Source organism: Opisthorchis viverrini (genome assembly GCF_000715545.1).
Source record: "Opisthorchis viverrini unplaced genomic scaffold opera_v5_5, whole genome shotgun sequence".
Classification (NCBI taxonomy): Eukaryota; Metazoa; Platyhelminthes; class Trematoda; order Opisthorchiida; family Opisthorchiidae; genus Opisthorchis; species Opisthorchis viverrini.
Window position 1 is genome coordinate 3891774 of NW_008751661.1, and position 20494 is coordinate 3912267.

The 20494-nt window shown below is 42.3% G+C and overlaps 1 protein-coding gene across 1 annotated transcript in view; it reads right to left on the bottom strand.

Annotated features, from left to right (window-relative positions):
* Positions 1-11424: 11424 nt before the first annotated feature.
* The window catches only part of T265_12578 (hypothetical protein), a gene marked incomplete at both ends in the record, with an annotated part of 9671 nt that continues 601 nt past the window's right edge, over positions 11425-20494 (bottom strand). Inside the window, 2 exons of the mRNA XM_009164402.1 lie at positions 11425-11520; positions 18062-18087. Coding sequence (XP_009162666.1) covers positions 11425-11520; positions 18062-18087 — 122 coding nt within the window. The remainder of the gene's footprint in view (positions 11521-18061; positions 18088-20494) is intronic.

A 20494-nucleotide genomic window follows, 5' to 3' on the forward strand; every position in this document is an offset into this window, starting at 1 on the left:
AGAAAGCGCAAAAATTACTAGAAAAGCTGAACGAGATCATTCAGTCCTTTGGCACACGCTTCACACCCACAAAGTTGAAAGTCATGCTGCAGAATGTATCGCTTTTGAACATACTTCTAAGAATTCAAGAAGTGACAATTAAAGTTGTAGATCGCTAAACGTATCTCAGAGGTTGCGTTATCTCTGATCTCAAAATCCATAATTACCTTTGCTAATTTGTGCCACTTGCTGCATCCAGCGAGCATCTCACAGTACCTCAAAGGATTTTTCGCCCTAACTTAACATTTACATATGCCTTCGATATTCTAGCCATCAAATGCGCTTGCTAACCATAGGACTCTCACCAGGAACTCTTCCAGAGAACATGCTCACGTAATATCAAAACATCTCGTCGAAAACGCCTCCCGTTGGAATGGAGAGATGCATTAAAATTAACTTTCTCTGATACTTGTATTCCGTGAATAACTCCCGCAATCTGTGTTAAATTGATGCGACTTTCTCCTTCGACCGGAGCAGACTTACCCAATATTCGGTAACCTTGTATATATGTGAACGAGACATAATATGATGTATTAGTAAGATGAGTCAGTATTATGGCCATCAGGTCCTTTTACATGGACTATTAAAACCAGGTTATTTTTATGCCAGGAGCAGAACAAGCGGAGAATAAGGTTGTGCCGAAAGATTGCATGGTGAAATATCCTTTTAATCATGGGTAGCTCCAGTTCGTGCTGCATATGTCTGACATGTTCCAAGCTGCTGCTATACTAAACTCTCGGTCACAACATACAAAACCGAGAACAGTTCTCCACTGTCCGAGGGTAACGTGACTACAGGACTAGTGCTGGTGACTGTATCGGCATGACTGTCGACCTTTGGATCTAGATAGGTGTTAAATCGTATCGCGTTCCGTATGTCTTTTACTTGTGGCTTAAACCAACCTTATCAGAAACAAGAAAACGTGTCTTGCTTGGCTGTGTGCTATATGGTTTTCCAAGGAGGATAGAGCGATAAGCATTCTATGGTACAAATCTTCTCAACACAGTTCTTACCCAACTCAAAAGCGCCATACGAAGGGGACGATGAGCTTCGCTGAGCTTGAGTCCTGTGCTGTGTAGTAAGTTTGTGAGACATTGTCTGAGGTCTGAACTATGCCCTGGTCCACGTACCTGTTTAATCAAGTCAAAACATTAAAGCCTACATTCGGTGGAGTCTTATCACATCTTACTTAAATCATGCAGCGTATCAGTAGGTCATCAACATTTTGGGGATAATAGATCTTAACCTGAAAGTAATGGCCATGTTCTAAAGCGGAATCTACACCCGTACTACGTTTTTTTTTTATTTCAGTAAATCTTCCGGCCAGTTCATTCCCAAAGTGGATGATTTTTTCAGGTCGCAGGCCAAAAGACATCTGAAACTAAGACGAATCGAAACGTGTACAGAACAGTTCGGACTTATATGAGTGCTTGCTTGCATACCTTGTGATGCCTTGGAAGCTATCCACTTCAACAGTTCGACTGAAGCCATGAGTGACCGGTCGATGTTTTTGCTGCGTACACTTCTGCAACACTGTCTTCTGACCATGGTGTATAATCTATTTTAACCCAGTTGAGTCAAGAAATGTTAATCAAGAAAGACGTTTTGATCTGTGAATATTGTATCGTGGGCGCGATCTGTGTGTGCAGGACACCAAACTTTTGCTTATTCAAATGATTTGACAAAACACTGTTCTAGCATCCAAAAATTTAGTCGAGGTAAGGTCTCCATACTTCGGGTTCTGGTAAGTACATAGGTTTTGCGTGGGGCCCAGTGTTTACGCAAATGGAATTTCTGTGTCCGAGGAGATTCATACCATGGAACTGTAAGACTGGTAAATTCGTCGGAAATTTATCCCTCTTCTGTTGAATCAAAAAGGAAGTGTGGTTTGTTTCTGTTTGACTTTTAGATTTGAATTCACCACCACCAAAAGTGGCATTCGGGAAGGGCTTCGTCGGAAAAGAAGTTATGTGTCGGTCAAGAGGTGTTGAAGCTGACAACACCGATTTCCAGTGCTCCTGGCTTCCCCTTGGTGGTGAACGTGAACAATCAGGAAAGTGCGTTGCCTTGTCATGGTCACTTAGTGGTGAAGTAGGATATCCAAGGAATTCGGTATTTTGGGCCTCTGCGAGCACCAGTTTGCTGCCAAGTTGATGTAGGCGAAAAGCTAGGGCTAAAAGAGGAAAAATTTCGAGTGTTTGCTTACTGGAATTGGTAAACGGGTGAGTATTTTGCCAAATGGCGCGAAATTACATTAAACTACTATATGAAACATTCAGATGGTCCAGTAAATATCGTAATCCAATAAGCCCCCTCGATAGCAGGAACTATACAGCCTGGGACGCGTACACATTATTCTGCCTTGTTTCCTAAGGAGTCATGATGTGGCTCTTTCTTCTTCTCCTATAAGGATACCATTTAGGTATTTCATGTCCTCCGATGTCTTTTACTTGCCAAAAGTGTCCAAATACGTATCGATCCAAAAGCAAGTTACCTCAGGCGACAGCTTCTCCGATGAGTTCAGCCTGATGACTGAAAGCCCTTCTAGATTACTAAGGACTTATTTACTCAGTACTGTTTGCCGTTTATTTACATTTCATTTATCGCCGCTTTCTATTCCTATTATTACCTTTGTGGTGATCTTTGTGGTTGTTTTTTAATCCACAAAATCCCCTCCACAGCTAACACTTTTAGTCGTCTGCTTCTGAGTAGTTCTATCAACAGTCACTGTAAATACTTTTTATGTCATATATGGTTAATGTTATATCCTAAAGCCCATAATAAGATGCCAAAGGCAACAAAGTTTTTTGGTCTCCCTTTGAGCAGTTTCCTGACAGACAGAGATTGCACAAGGCTGTGGGTGTAGAAATACGCTGTTGTTGAGTCGCCCAGGGAGTCTTATCCCTCAAGAGGTTCTCTCTAAGTTAATCGAAACCCTAAGCGCATCTTTATATCCATCTAAATGGAAGAATTGGGCTGGAAAAAAAACATTTTTGCGCAAACGGCGAGTGAATACAAAGAAGCAAGGTTTAAAATATCAGATCCGCCAACTTTTGAACTTGAAACTTTAGAAGTTCATCTGAATGGTAAAAAATGAACTGCTGAGTCACTTACCCGGATGTTCTTTAACGATTCGGGTCATCCCCTCGAATACCGTGCAACAAATGCCCAGGATATCAACTTTTTCTAATTTCTGATACTTTTTTGGCTGTTGAGGGACCGAATGAAAATGATTACTAAATGGCAAGATCGTGAATCAAATGTTGAATATCCGTAGTTGGTTCTCGTGCGTCAGTCCTTGATTAAACAGGTCTGGATGATAGACATTTAGTCTAGAAAACGGGTTTACAGAAAAGAAAGAATCCTAGCCAAGGGATGATGAACTCATCAACCTTCTGAGAGCAAACTACACATAAGCAGGTACCCAGACAGGTGAATAACGTGATTTTGGCTCTCATGCCAAGTTAAATGCCATAGCTGAATGTTTTCACACTGAGCTGGTAACCATTTAAATGATGTCCTAGCATAATAATAACTCTGGATATATTGTCGCTAGATGAAACTGCACTCGGTTGATATCTGTCGAACCTGTTGGTCATACTGCAGTAGACCGAGCACCAAGGATATTATTTTCTTCATTAATATACCATACATACGCTGTTCGCTACTGTCAATCACGATAGCAAAAGTATAACTAATAATCTACCTCACAAAATTGGCTCCGGTTCAGAGCTCAAGTGTCCACCTACTCAAGTTAGTCTACCTTTGCCAACTGCGAAGTGTAAGGATGGGATAGGAAATAGGTGACACGTCCAGTAAGCGAATTGAACGATGTGACAGCAGAGTCCTAATGCATTTTAGACAATGACACTGCTGACTAACACTAAGTTTGTTCATACTAGATAAATGATGTAGACACAGGAGTCAAGGATCACTGCCAATTGGCACAAAACCGACTATGAAGTGAGGGTGAAAATAGATTTAGGTAAAGAATAAGGAAACTCAAAATATGTGTCGTCAATCTGGTGAACTCACACAACAATTCTTAAGCGACTAAGAGTGTAGTACACATGACAGACCCATATTTAATTGTGTAGTGATTCCTTACTCATTGTATGAAAGGGTGATTTCGATCACACGCATGAGCGTTTTTTCTGGAGGAAAATGGAAATACTAATTAAAGAGCATTGCAGCAAGAGTCAGCACAATTCTGGTAGGTCCATATCAGTCATGTTCTCCATATTTTATTGCTTCTAACAACGTTCACTATGACAACCGTTTCACGCCAGTTCTACTACCACTTGCTGCAGGCAACTTCAAGAGTTTTCATTAAGAGTCGGAGGCCTAAGAGACAAAGACAGTTTCGCATACGGCCATTTAAAAATTCACACTTGGATCAGCCAATAAAATGTTTCGAAACCTCACTTATTGGGAATAGCGTACACTCGGGAAATGTGCCGGTTTTGATATCAGGCGCTTCACACTAGCTACGAAATTCATCAGTAGACTATACTCGGGAGAATGAACAAGACTTTAAAAGTTCTGTGCAACCAGTCACCAGTGAATACATTCAGCCTACAATTTGAAGATTTACGCAAATAACCTCTGGTTGTCCCGTACTGCCGAGTGGAGCATCATGTGTATTTGCAGAAAAACTCAAGGGTTTGTATGCGACACAAGGCAACTAAATTTGCACAGTATGCATATAAGTGCGATAACTCACATCCTCTCCGATTAATTGCATGGCCAGCGTGTACAACGCATTCAGCTTGACGGAGATGCAAGCGCGTCTTCGACGTTCCAAATTTTGCTTCTTTAACTGAAACAATTGGAATAACAGGATCATAGACGGTTGCGCTGTAGTCAATTGCCCGACGACTATTATTACCTTGTAAGAATAGAGGCGGTTAGGGGTAGTAAGTCTAGGAGAAATTACACCTACACAGTTCGATTCAATGTTATGTCAGCTAAGTCTTCCTATGTGGAGTACGTTGATTCTTGGTTGTTAGCGACTCAAATGCCGAGCTCGGTGAACAATCAGAATGAATACTCGAGATGCTCTTATTACGCAACATCGATATACATTCGTTTTCTAAGATAAATCCAGGAACAAACTAGGTATACCTAAGGCTATAGTGCTGCATTTCCAAAGTCTAGAATTACGGAACAAAATGCAAATAATTTGGATACAGTGGTAGTGATTACCTGGCATGTCACGAAACATGCTCTCCCCCAAGCTTGATAACCACATTTTCCTCAAGGTCACCTCGACGTTTCTCCATTGGCTATGCAATCCGCTTTAGCTTGAAAGTTTCCTAATCTACCTCCCAACGCCCGGTGATGTGAGTGTGGTAGATCTGTACAAAAGAGACTAAGTGCAGGTCCCATCACGAAGTAGGGCACCACCATTTTATGTTCATCATGTAATATCTTATGAAAAAATCACGACACTACAATAATAGTGAATTTTTGGTTGGATCGGTGCTTCGAGCATGTGACAAACTACAACATCGTTATGACAAATCGGTGCCTATACATATTTTCCTGCTGAAATGTACTGAACCCCCGGTGAAATTCTTAAGATAACCTAACGGGAATCTTAAGGTAATTTACTGAATGTCTGAAGATGACCGGACATCAAATGTGACAGGGAACCTGAAGTTTTGTACAACTCGAAGGTTACCTTTATTTGAAATCGGTACACTCAGAGCTCCGTGGCAGAGACATCTCATAAAATTTGCCTAAGCAACTCAGCATTGAAAGGAACATTCCTAAATTACTTGTTGTTTAACCCCTATGATGAACTTGCCAGAAAATTCTACTAGTGTGGCGACCGAGTGAAACATTGTAAGTTTTTACAGTCCCCATGGAAGACCTTATAAGCGTCAGACAGATAAGAGTTTAAGTATGGCTAGCCTGGGAGGGCGGATAATCCCGTTACATTCATCTGACTTGCTCCAATCTTAACAAAGTACGCAGTGGATTGTATGTATTCATCAATCACATCCTCCGCTGTTGTAGACAAAGACTCTTATCCAACACTTTAGTGCTGTGAAACGTGTGGTAATCCCTGTTTCGGCTGAATCCCTCATTTTGAAAGGAATCCCCCGAGTCTTCAGCACGTAGTCCTCATCACAACACATTAGTATGAGGGTTCGCACTTATGCTAACCTCTCTGATTCTTAAACTACAAATCTTCACTTCTGCACCGTTTGGCCTTCATGAGAATAAAACTTACTTTGCCGGAGAAGGGTAGACTTCAGCCGTCAGTATAAGCGGTTGACTTTTCCAAGCCTAGCATACTAGCAATCATTTGCCTTTGTACCAAGACATTATTCATGCGTGAGTAAAGATGCGACCATTCCCCTAGCATGATCACGGAAAAAGGGATTACATACTAAGAAGCTGGGACAGTGTGACATTCTTTCCTTGACATGTACTGATTTTTCACCAAGCTCATGTTTCAAAACCACTTCATATCCTTAACGAATTTGGACGCTGAAAACGTCGTTCAAAATACTCGTATGCACCAACACAATGTGATAATCCAGGTTCTGCCTAGATAAGACCTAACGCTGATTAGCTCACATCAGAAAATGTCAAGAAGCCGAATAACATACACCATTAATTTAGACTGAGTTAAATAACGGCTATGCAGCAGTCCTCCAGCTAGCTTGAAGCAGGTCCAGGAAAAGCGAGGATACTTTGTACAGGCCATTCTGAAACGCGTACTGCGTACACACTTTCGAGTGGACAGAGCTTTAAAAAGGTGGTTTTCGTGGAATTATCAGGCTGACTCAATAAGGCGACAACTAAAAAAATGAAACTTGCTTTCCTCACCAGAAGGAAGAGTTACAATCACATCTGCACACTGTGGTGTAGCCGGGACTGTTGAATTGGTGTTTATTCTCATTTCATTCATAGTCCCACGAAAAGTGGATCGTCAACGCGGTTATTATAGAAGGCACTTACTCGGCGAGATTGTTGTCGCTGTTCAAGAGGAATGACGGATCTCCGTCCGCGTCTAGCGGTCATTGAGGTGATCGAGACGCCGTGACTATTCGCAACGTTGAACATGACAGAATGTGCTGCTCCTTGAAGTTCGCAGAAGTTCACGATGTGCCCGTATCCTGACGGCAAGTTAAGCATTCTTGACGCACAACTCCTCTGGGCAATGATGGTTAAAATATTCATTTCCAAAGTAGCGTGACTGACCAATCACAGCCCTTCACAGGTCGGCAGCTGAGTTGTACGGAATGAACGGTCTGCGAATGTTTCGCGTGTTCCGACCAGCCAATGACCGAGGTCACTCAGTCAATCAACCAATGGAATCAGCATGTTTTCTATGTCAGAAATTCATGATACCTCCCTCTGGGTGAATAGGGGTGTGTTGGTATCTCCTTTTTTGAAGTTTGTTTACACTTCACAGCCTGAAATCTTGAATGAACCATTTTAGACGCGACTTAATACTCAAGCAGCCTTGGGACGCATCAAATGTGGAAGCTCCGAAAAATGTGGCCTTCTTCAAGGCAATGTATCGGCAATGTACGATCCGTGCTAAGGCCATGATCTCAAGGCAAGGACTTGGTTAATCAACCTAAACGCACGATCTAGGTGTCTTATCTGACAGGTAACGTGTAGTCTAATTCAACGACGAACGGCCAGTAATAATTGCGGCGAAACCAAATTCTACGAACTTCACCTGCGTTCGTTCACTAGTCACAAGTGGGCAGCAAACAATATATTGAATTATACATGGGCAGAAAACACATATATGTAGACTGTAGTTCTTTAAGAAATTAACAGTAAATGATGAGCAGAATTAAAGGAAAGCTTACGGATGGATTGAACCTAGGGCAGTTCGTAACAAAAAATGACACAGAAATGGCAGTGTGCTATCGGACAAATTAAGCGGGAAAATGTTGTGCAGTTCAAAGTAGTACAAAATGTTCAGCGACAAACTCGGAAATGAGTGTGAATAAATTGAGTCATGAAAAAAGTCAATATAGAAAACCGGTTAATATAGAATCGACTTTGTATAAAAAAGAATAGTTCAGTTTGGAACCTTGAGCAGTCCCCGGAAGGGTAGTGAATTTCTCTAAGGGATAGAGAAAAATAAATAATTACATCACCTAATTAACAGGAAATATAACTGCATTGGAGGGGAGATTTCAGCAAGATATTCGCTGCTGGTTCTATAGCATAAAAGCCCTGACTTTGGAAAAGAGGCCGGTGTTTTAGAACACACTTTGAGGAGGACATTTGCCTAGGTTGTATAGAAATCACCAGATGGCTAAATTAGTCTGCGAAAATGCGAAGTGGGGAGGATCATCTCCTGAAAATTACAACCACCCAAGCAAATGCCTGTGTCTAAAGACTTCCCTTTTACTTTTGTTTCCTGAGCACTTGAACTTATCCACAAATGTCAAATGCAAGTAGCTTCAAATTCAGTAACCAAGCAATTAACATTAATTAACATTACCGGTTTCCTGTTGCTCGTTCTCCACGCCAACAATATCCACTATTTCTAGTGGACTTTCTTGTTAACAGGTTTTCGTTTCAACTGTCTAAAGAAATGCTACAAAAGCACTATACACAGCGTGAACTGAATTGAACTGAACTGAATTGACTGCACTGGAACCGCTATATTTTTCAGTTTGTACACTATTCGAGATGTCACAATGCATTGAACAGACTTAACATCATGAACGAGAGATTCAGATGGGTTTCAGGTGAGCCTCCTGTGGAAGCCAAATTGGTACCCAATATATATCATGTTCATATCGATATACCTATTTTTAAGACTCTGGGAACTACTGCCAACAAATTTGCACTTCAGTATGGCAAATTGTCCGATTAATTTTTGACCAATGAATACACTACATCTGTGGTTGCTGAACTGGTGCCAGTAACGCACACATTATCACAGTTATCCATTCCCGACCTAGGCGTTACACGTTTTCCACCCCATGTGTTCAGCTGAACGGTGTAGCGAACATTTCAGTCTCGGATTGCTGCTAGAACATATGGGGTAAAGCGCCTGCGATTTGGTAATTATGGTCCTCCAGCCCTCTGCTCTTTAGCTCCAGCTTGAAAATGTTCATGCTGGGTAGATGGTGACGGAAAATCAAGTAATGAACTCAATGATGGATCTAATTACATGGTAACCAGATCGAACATCACGACCCGGCATAGCAAAATCCATGAGAGCCGCGTGCCCTCCCTTAAATGAAACGTTCTGAGCAGATTAGCCTAGTTTATCACGTGTGGGTGGGACCAAATGAATGCCATATACAGGAACGATAATCAGTGCCCAACTGACTCATAGTATTAAGATAAAACAAGCTTACCGGTCAACCGCAGATCACTTACCTTAGCAACTAAGGTGATTTTCCAAATACGATGAGGCCTCCATAAAGACTAGAGTAGGGGACAGAAATACTTTAACAGCGTGAAAATAGCTCAGTGGTTAAAGCGCAAATTTACTGAACGCAAACTCCGTCGTTCGAACCCAACCTCTGGGGCTTCCTTCAGGTGGCATGAAAGTTATGCACCGAAAAGGTGCTACAGCTGAAAAATTTCGATTTCTTTTCGTAAATCTTACGAAGCTGTATGAATTTCCGAAAACTACCGTTAACGTACTCTAAGATAGCCCCAAAACACAGGTGATCTATGCCAAAGGATATGTTGACGCACAAAAGGCTTCGGTCACCGGTTTTGGAGCCAAACTGCTCCCATTTGAGCGTCATTCCGGTGAATATATGCTAAAGGACTTGAGTGCTAGCTCAAAATTCATTTGCGTTAGCATTTCCCCCTTTGGTCTGTTCTAACCTGGTCAATGGCACCAAGACGTAGGAAGATTATTCAATCGGCAGTCTAAGACAGCTCATTGGCCAACGCAAGAAAATACTGACAGGAAGGTCCGTGAATCAAACTTTGACTTTTTGACTACTCTTGGGCAACCTGGCGATATGACAGCTTTAGACTTGTACGGTAGCCCATCACTGAAAGGGCGCCAAAGATGAACAATCATTTTACTTTATTTCATTTTTAAGGTTGCATATTTCACAAAGTGTAGTATACACTGGAGGAGGCTTTTGTGACGCGTAACAGCAATATAAAGCTGCCAAACTATGGCCCCGGAAATTGACACCGATTTGATTTTGAACTTTATTTGGTTTGTTGATGTCTAATTTGGACAGCCTAGTCTGTTCCGACAATGAACACTTCTAACCAAAGTTTGCCTTTCAATGGCAAACAGGTAAACCGAGTACAAAACTGTATACTGATAAATGTTGTTCTGTTCACACAAATGGTATGTGGATGGATGCGATGATGTGACCAGGTTTCCAAAAAATCGTGGCATGATCTTTCGATCACTTTCTGATGTTGGAAACGTACCTACAGCTTCGAAGTTTTCTGCTCATCTAACTTTCTTGCTCTGCACAAATCACATTTCCTCGTAAACTATGATTTGCCAAGTAATATTTCTAGCCAAGGGAAGACCGCACAACCTAATTGTGTCCACGTGAAAAATGTCCACCGCAAAACCAACGGATAACTAATCGGTGTACGACACTCCAACAACGCACCGCAAGAACCTCCAAAGCAACGGAAAATTCACCTCCCTTACCATGGTTTTGATGATGTTCAACTTTACGTACAGTTGAATACAACGGGCTATAGTACATGGGTTCATTTTGACGTTATTCAGTTTAAGGAAGAAAACAGGTAGAATTTAGTGGTTGCTATGACAAAATGTCCAAAATAATTTCCACCTAGACAATTTTGGTCAGCAGCAGGAACCGGTAGCGAAGAGGCTTGCTCCAAACCAGCCACAAATCCGACCCAAAATATAGCACTTGATATGGACTCAACACGCTTAGTCCTCACCGAGATATTGTTGATTAAGCGTATGCGATCAAATGTTTCTCAAAGTTGCTGACTCGATTGTTCGGTCTACCCTGTTCGTTAACCCTCATGTTGGTTCGTCATGCACCCACTTCAACTTCAGTCGCCAAAGACGCACACACTTATTTGCAGAGCAAGATATTAACAAAAGACGTCATACCGTTTAATCGGGCATGCTGCACAAAGACCGCCTTATGTTTTACTTGGAACGATATTTTAAAAAAACAGCGTTTTTCTTAGCACGACACTACTTATGCAGTTGTTGAAAGCTCTTCCACAGTTAGCGAATATACACTCATTTGCAAACTAATTTGTTTTTTTCGACAGACTCACCTGGAACCCAGATGAATCTTTCGTTTGTTATGTTCTCAGGCAACTGAATGTGCTGCACCAGGCCGCCTCATGTTTCAGTCGCTACGATATTCGAGATATCGCGATATATATATATATATATTCGTAATGTACTACTCACAAGGTTGCTGGAAATCCGTCGACAGCCCACGACCTGTTTCGCTCTTTTTGGAGCTCATCAGGTAGGCGAAGTCCCCGGGTTTCCGTCAACCTTATGTTCTACTTGAAACCAAATTGCACGAAATTAGCGAATACGCACTCATTCGCAAACTAATTTGGTTTTTTCGAGAGACTCACCTGGAACCCAGCTGAATCTCTCGTTTATGATGTTCTCAGTTCCACAGTTCATTGCTATTTTTATCCCACCTGAAATAGGCCATGAAGTTACCCTTTTATGATTGGTGAACTTGTGTATGGCTGAAGGCTACCAAGATGGCTACATCCTGTACCGTACGTCTTTTCACCATTCCAGAAAATTCTGTTGAGTTGCTCGAGTTATTTCGTTATCCCACAATCCCCTTCGACAACTAATGTAAAGTTGGCAATGTGTGGGCAAGAAAGACGAACCTATCTGTCCAAACCTATCTGTCTGAACACATTGCTTTTGGTTAGTTAACTGAACGACTGGCACCTTACTATGGATAGCAAACGGTTTTTTCGTTCCTTTAATGGCGACCGATTAAATCGCTAAAAGCTTCGATTTGGCTCAGTGTGTATTCGATTGTAATGCGGAGGGTTAGTTCAGTGATAGCTTTCCTTCTACTGACAGGACAAGGAGGTCAAACAGATCCTATGGAGAGGAGTATGGGCTCGAAAAACTTGGTGTGGTCAGTACGCGAACTTTCACGGCTTTGCTGATCTGGGATACGAGGAAAATCTTGTTAGGCATCTGTCGAACACAGCTTACGAGGTATGCAAAAAACAAAGTATATGACGACAGACACGGTCAAGGAACGGTGCCCAGAGAAGTGAACGAGATCTGAGAAAACCGGAGGAATTGAAGCCAGACAACACTCAGTTGCCCGTACGATGGGTGTTTATGGGAGGTAAGGCTTCAGAATCTGTTGCAAATAGTTTAATCACTTCGCTTTTCAGAATACACAGGACAGCATAACTAGGTGGCTAATTCCTAGTACTCGACTGCTGAACACGAATGTGAAAGACAGATAGCTAGTGCACAACCCTCCTTCCTCCGAAGATCCGGTGAGCGTTTGCCTTCCGGCATTATAACAGGAGGCGCCAAAATTTGACCAGTACAATTGCAAACCATCTGGTCAAAGCAACCTATCGAAATCGTCCAGCATAATTTGTCGTGTGTCGTCTAGTAGTTCAAAGTGATCCGTAGCAAAGGAATGGAAATAGTGGAAGCCAGTTCACTCAGATTCAGTCACCATCATTCTAACATCCAGGGAACTACGTGAATGCATTGACTTAACCTCGGTCAGCCAATAATCTCTGTGAGAGAGTTTCAAAGATTTATCCGATTGCCAGTTGCCTCTGAGTTCTAACTGACAGAATCTCACTTATTATCCTCAAAACTTGTGTCCCATTTATAGACGTACTTGTCTCATGAATTGTATCGAACGCATTGATTGCAACCATTAGACTCTGAATTCGGATGGAAATGACGTTAACTGGTTTTGGTGTCAACCGTTTTATCTATTTTATCTCTTTTATCGTTCCACTTCATCCGTCAAACTTTTATGTTGTGGTAAGTCATGGGAAATTCCAGTGAACGGGTAAACAGAATCCGCCGCTGGTCTAAGTGTGCAAAAAAGCGGGACACAATCGGACTTTATTTCTCCCTTATTCGGACAAAAAAAGGAAACGAAAGCAAATTTTCCCCTTGCTATCTAGCTGTCATATGTGCCACGATCCAGGAAGAGTCTTATTCCAGTCTTATTCCGTTCGCCAAGGGTGTATGTGCGTGAGCCAGTGTAGGCACAGCACACTCTTCAACTTGGCACTGTTTTTAGCGACACCCCTATTAAACACGTGAAAGCTAGTCGTCTATTCCGATAGGACAATAATGACAGGCACTCGCCTAAGTGTCACACGACATTGAGAAGCGACCTGGATCGACCAGGTGTGTGCCTTCTTGGCGAGCCTGTGTGAGAGTGATCAAAACCAACGGATGCACTGTCTTCGTTACACTCACAAAACCCAGCAACATAGTAAGTAGTCCATGCCAAGTGTCAGCTCAGTGCGATTCCGACACAGAAAGATAACTATCAAACGAGCCATTGAGTGTGTACGTAGAACATGATGCCTGAGATCGCCGAACACAAAATGTGGGAAGCACCTTGGCAATTTTCATGTAAGTTCGGGTTTTTCCAGTGCCTGTTCTGTTGGGTATAAGGTTAGAAAATCATAGAAAGTTTTGTGTCAGTACCGGATGTGAGTGGCTTCCACCAACTACCGGAGAAATCAAACCAGTCCTAGTCCAGCTGAACAAAACAATCTCTCATTGGAACAGTGACACTTGTATGTTGCGTTGATTTTCTGCACACCAAATCGACAGCAGTTACACTTGCAAGTGTGATAACATAGACTGTACTACTAAGTATTTCGGTTCACTTTGATTAAGACAGATAGAATCAGACAAGCACTGGAAAGGAGATGATCAGTTCCAAGGAAACCAATGATAACCTCTACTTTCACTTGGAGCGTAACTCGATTAGATCCAAAATTAGACCGCCAAATGCAACAGTTGAAAATAATGGCTCTCAAATGACATCAGATCCCGTAAAACTTAACGAGGAAGGCTTTCAAGTTGTTGGCCCACGGGCTTGCTTACAAAGAGAGTGATTATGTGGACCATATTAATTAAACGCTGTGGAAATGAAAGTGATCTGAAGCTGTATAAGAGGCACTAGAAACCTTCAATTTTTTTCTTCATGGGATCGGACCAGAGAAGGCTAGACTACTTGTTGTTGACCCAGAGAATATTTGGGTAACCGGGAAAAGATTGAAAATTTAAGAAACAACATGGGGAGTACGCCTTTGTGGCCGTAAAATTAAAGAAACAAATGATTAGATTCATATGTAAAGAATCGCATTGTAAACCATCCTGTGCTAGACGAGTTAAGCAAGCTCCTCAACCAATCATGCAGACTGGTTGATGGTATGGATGATTGCTGTCTGCTGGCCAAATAGAAGCACTTGCTTGGGTGACCGGTGAATGGGGAATTTCAGTTTGGCGAAGTAGAAAGGGCGGGCCTGGTGTATGGTAACGATGTCACTCCATCCACTGAAGTTTTCGAAGCTAGTTATTTTCCTTCTAGAAGAATAAATAAGACTACCGACCAGAAGGGCTCTCCTATAAGAGAGCACTCGTCAGCTTGGTCCTTCCGGTATAAGGCAGATGGACCTGAAACAGATAATAGGGTAGAACATGGCTAGAGTGAACACCTTCAAAACTAACTTTATCAGTCAAAGCCAGTGTTAATCGAAATATATGCGGTGATCCACGCTAAGATTAACTTGATTGTTGGTTAGCGAGGCTTTCATGATTTTGCACTGTGCTTTAGTGGGGAAATAGTGCCTAATGCCTGTAATCCAAGAATGGATGGAACGTCGTAATACATAAAGCATTGATTCTAACTATTGTAGTACGCTAATCATCTGTCTCAAATGCCACCACTGGGAGAATTTTTGTCATTCCAGACTAAAACGCGAAACATTTAAGAAACACCTGATTTTGAAACTGGGTTATATCCAAAGAACTCAGGCAACTTCCGAGTGCTGTTTACTGCCGTTCCACGAATGTATCTTAGCTGTATTTCCTTTAGATTAGGTGAAAACTTCGGAAAAGTACTTACGGGGTTACGACTCAGAGAAGTTTCACCATTGCAAAGATCATGTACCAGTTCAATACTGACTTACTGCTTTTGTTTAATTCGAAGTAATTCCACTCACAGTCTGTCGCTGTGTACGAAGTCTTACGCCTTATTCTCACATTCTGAGATAGAATCACGATGGCCGATTACGGCCTTTAATTCATCCCCACTCCGCTTTGGCTTGAAGATAGGTATTTCTAAAACGACCATAGTTTATCCTAGAAATCAAAGTAAAATATCAAGTATTCCGCCAAGTGGTTGTGATATAATGTGCTGGGTGGGTATACGCTATTTTACCAGCATATTGTTCACAAACCTAAAGCCTGATAATGGAATGAACGCACGAATCGAAGTCGCCAGCGCTGCATTCAGCTTCACAACACTCATCAGTTGGGTATACGTACCAAGAACATAGGGCATCGGATAGTTGTGTTGCCTTCACTACCGCACAGAACAAGACCTGTACAATGTACAGAAGAGATATTCGACCGTTTAACCGATTTCATTTTCAATGTCCGTACAAAATCCTTCAGGCTGAATCTGAAGTATTTAAGGAACAAACGCTATTGCGTTCAAATAAAATCAGCTGAAAAAGCTGAAGCGAATGTCAAAGACCCGCATCCTAAAATAACCTGTGTACAGTCAGCCGGAAAGTGGAATTCGAAAGTGGTGGGTGGGACACTCGCAATCCCGCAAACGTGGCAGCCTTCGCTTATATTTTCAAAAGGCTTTAATTTCATGTTATGGGTGGACCCAGCATTCAACATGAAAGCAGGAACTACGGGGGGACTTGAGGTGCGACACGTTTCAACATTACAAGGTAAGCAAGTTTTGGCCAGGAGTCCTTTCGCAATACCCGGAGATAGATGCCAAAGCAGAATGCGTCCGACATCACCGTACATACCAGCCGAGCTGCTAAACATAAACAGCTGTAGTGCTGGTAATTCTGTTTCGTTTTCCAATCAATACCTGCTGACTTATCGTTATCCTAGGGATGACAACATCGACTATATGGTCAATGGAGTACTGCCACCTTGCTATTGCCATCTTGATAGTGCGTTATTGGGTCCTGCCCTCTCCTGACGCTTCGTGTGGGAGGTGTAGTATTGTGCTGAAAATTGGGGAAACTGACGGAGACACCGGTACCCCTGGCACGAACAAATAAACGGGGTAGTTGCTTATATATATATACATATATATATATATAATAATGTGGCGCCGCTTAGCTTTCAACCATGGAATTCACACCATGTGGTCAACTATTGTCAGGATGACGGATGAGGACTCCTCAGATCGAAATTTCACCGATCCCATGATTTTATTCTTCCTCTTAGCTACTTACGGACTCTTAGATTAGATGCAGATGTTTTAAGCTGTGACTATGCCCATTCGATTGATGTGGTAACCAATTTCCATGGTGGTGTGATGGTGTGCCAATGAACTTAATAATTCAGTTTCGATGAAAGAATCCTACAGTAGTCGTTTTTTGTTTCCCAGTTCGTTTTTTCTTATTGTTCTGTCCGGAAGGTCCACTCACTCCAAAAGGCAATTACCTAGCCAAAGAAATGCAAAGAACCGTAAATTTCGTTCTGCTTACGTTTAGCTACTAGAGGTCAACAGTAGTGAGAGGTGGGTGCGACTCGTCAAACTAGTGGTCCGGGCTTTCGGTGCTTAGGCTAGCATGTGCTGATTTGCGTTGTCAAGGAGGTACACAGGTTCAAATTACTGTGCCAGTAAGTGAATAACGGCGTGAAGTTGGTTGCTTTCGGAAAGTGTGGTTTCCCGTTGAGTGCCTTGGCCCGAAAACGAGGCAATGGCCTGTGAACGATTGCGGGATATTGCTCGTCCAACTCCCACGGGAATAGGGTTGACTGATTTTTTCGGCTGTCTATAGTCTTCTTGATAGGTGAGTTGGATTGATTAAGCTAGCATAGAGCTGCTGTAAAACGGGGCCATGTGGAACATGGCAGTCCGAATTACGGAGGCCATCGAACGCCAGGTGGTGAAATGAAACAGATCTTTTCGTAGCGCATGTGCACTGTTAGCCGCCATGCATCACTGAGGGAATTCGACTGTCGACGAAAGCAAGGATTTTGTTTCATAGCGAAAGCGTACTCCAAATGAGACTTCCCAACTTGCCTACGAATTGCAGAACTAAAATATTTAGTTTGTTCATGCGTTCGGGCTCTGTGGAGTGCAAATTGGCCGCTTAGGCAGATTTCCAAGGAGAAAGCAAAGAACATCTGGATTTGATTTGTTTCACAATGTTTCGATAATGGCAAAGCTAGCGGACAGTTTGTTGATAGCCCCCCTGATCCCGCATCGGTTCGGTCACTCTGACCTCCTAAGTTCATACCCTCAATCTTCAGAAGTTCTGATGATAAGGACCATTTTACCTGGCAAATAAACACTTTGCTATCGTTGTTCAACCTGCCTTCATACTGTGGTGCTAAAAACACTACCGAGTATTATAGTACACGACTAACTATTGTACAAATCTCGTTCTTCTTCCCTAGGCCACGGATTAGGTGTATGCCAATCAAAAAACGCGCAAGTTATGGAAGTTGTGGGTTTTGGTAATGCTTTTCATGAGCAAAGTGCCTTCAAGGGGATCTCAGAAGATGGTTGGTCACTGTTTATCAGTTCGAGACTTAACTGGCAATGCGAAATATGATCACTGGAAATTTCATAAGCGGCTATGACCTTCGCTAATGAGAACTTTCTGTCATCGCGAAGCTTTTTAAACACCACTCTCTCCGTCACTACACTGCCCTTTTCCTTAATTTTCGCGTCCAGCAATCGGCAGTTTGTGAGTTCTACCCAGAGCCTTGTGAGATACGCACAGCCGATGATCCCCAACAATGCTGAAAGTGTTGTACAGTTCTTCTAAGCTTTTTAGGATAGACTGACTTCAAACTTACCAAAGAACTCGACAGGCGAATTTCGACTTTAACGAAAAAAATCACAGTGGGTGAAATGCTGCGACTAAATATCCAGCCAACTGGTACGTAGTATGCCTTTTTCTCCCTAGTGCCCTTTTCATATAATTTCCAATTCCACGCGCCGCCGCCGTAAGGACTGTCGATTACTTGATAACAGTGCTAATATAATTCCCTTCATCAAGTACTTTGTTTACTCTGAAAATCAGAGCTGTGCCCATCCAGCCTAAGCACATTAAATTTTTTCTGTAGTTCACTGAGAAAGACGATAAAACCGTCTGAAGATATCAGAGTATCTGCTTAACATTTGCTCCTGCAAAGATCCTTAACTCGTCCCTCCAGACATACAGCAATAAGGCATTCGATCTAATCAAAGAGGATTCCATCCTTGCAGGAGGCGCGCTATTCATATATTCATTCGTAGGTAAACGACAAAGCACCATTTCAGATCAGCGTACTGTTTTAACGATTTTCATGCAATTTTTAACTCCATTGTTTATAATATGCTGTGGGACATAATAAGGAACGCCCCTTAAACTGGTATGCTTGGTGGAGTCTTACCACTTTGCCGCCATACTCCTAGTCCGGGTGAGTTAGGAAGAGTTCAGCAGTTTTGTTCTACACGCTAAAATAGCACAGGGTGTCCAGGTATTCCTGGTCCTCCTTAACTACGCCACTGACTGGATGATGGAGCAAGATCTTGTAGAGCACTGCGGCTCATGTTTGATTGATCTCGACTATGTTGATGACACTGTTCTCCTGAATGATGGCTTTTAGAACATCTGGACTGTGCTTGATGGTATCAGTCACCAAACAGCTATCTTTTGCAACGAAATTAACACCACCTAAGGGAAGTAGTTTCAACAGCAACACCACTATTCCTGGGAGACCACGTCATCAAATTAGCTAAAGTCTTCAAATTTCTAAAGCTTTTCTTCTGCCGAATTTTCAGGCCGAAAACAAAGTCAAAGGCTACGTCAGCAGTGCTAGAAATAGTTTACATTCCGCACAGCAAGGAGGCTCGTCCCTGTCGATCTGCCCCTATATACTTTAAGACTATGAAGCTTGGCGTTGCGGGTCGGAGATGTTCGTCAGCTTCAAACACTTGACTACTGGGATTCAGAGATAAGCCTTGGAGCACGGTGATACCCATCTGAATGTGTTTGAGCCTCCTAATAACACAGTTCTATGTACACCTTTGGCAGAGGTGATTACAGCGGTTTAGAAAGGTTTACAAATGGAAGGCTTTCACTTGAGCTGCCATTAAGAGTTGGCGTTTAAGCGCAAGTATTCCGTTATAGGGGTGGATTTTCTCGATCAGAATTAACGTTGATTCTTTGAAGTTTAAATTCCTTACTAAAACAGAACCAGATCGAAGTTGAGGTCCCGCCGCCGACCGCTGTGAATGGAAAGTTGTTCCTCAACATCTGTGGATCCTTCTAAGCTCAACACTGCAGCCAGGCGCATGCAAGCGAGATAGTGGAATTGCACACATTTTGTTTGTTAGTTAGTTATCCAAACCCAACAGTCTGAATGCATTCGTACAGGACTTTTCGATAAAATCATTTTCAAACAATAAAATGATTCCACGCACAATACCATCATTTGGAAATGCAGCTTTCGCGGTCTGGAGGTGGCTCGATATTGGGCTTTACAAAAATAAGCACGCAGTTAGTTTCTGTCTCAGTTTTGTAACATTACAGTAGCTATATTTTATTACTCTTGCCACTATTGTCACAGTGGCCCGTTCATGCACGTACCAGTAGGGAATGTGATCCATTTACGAAAATCAAATTGTTCCAAAACTCTAAATTTCTGCCACGAGGAGTTGAAAAATTACTTTTTGCCGCCGACGTCTCAATGAACTCCTGAGAAGATATCAGTACTCCACTCAGATAACTGTAACATTTCTCCCTATCTTTAAAAATGTGTCAAGCTAAAGTTCTGGCTGGGTGACCATTCTGCAAGGATAGTTCTCCAAGTAAGCCTAAATTATCACACTTTTGTGAACGAAGTTGGTTAGCATCGGTTAGAATGTGATCGTTTTTTACGGAGTTATGTAGCCTTACTTTGTTGAAACAGTTAGTCACATTTTCATAAAGGAAACTACTCACAAGGTTGCTGAAAACTCTTTGACAGTCCACGACCGGTTTCGCCCTTCTTGGGGCTCATCAGGTAGGCGCAGTCCCCGAGTTTCCGTCAACCTTATGATCTACTTGAACCCAAATTGCACTGTTTTCGAGAAATACACTCATCTGCAAATCAATTTGGTTTTCACGGGAGACTCAATCGAATCTCTCGCTTATGATGTTCTCCAGCTGAATGTGCTGCACACAGGCCGACCCAGGATTCAGTTGGCACGATATTCGAGATATCGAAGTATATCTCTTTTCATAAAGGAAACCACTCACAAGG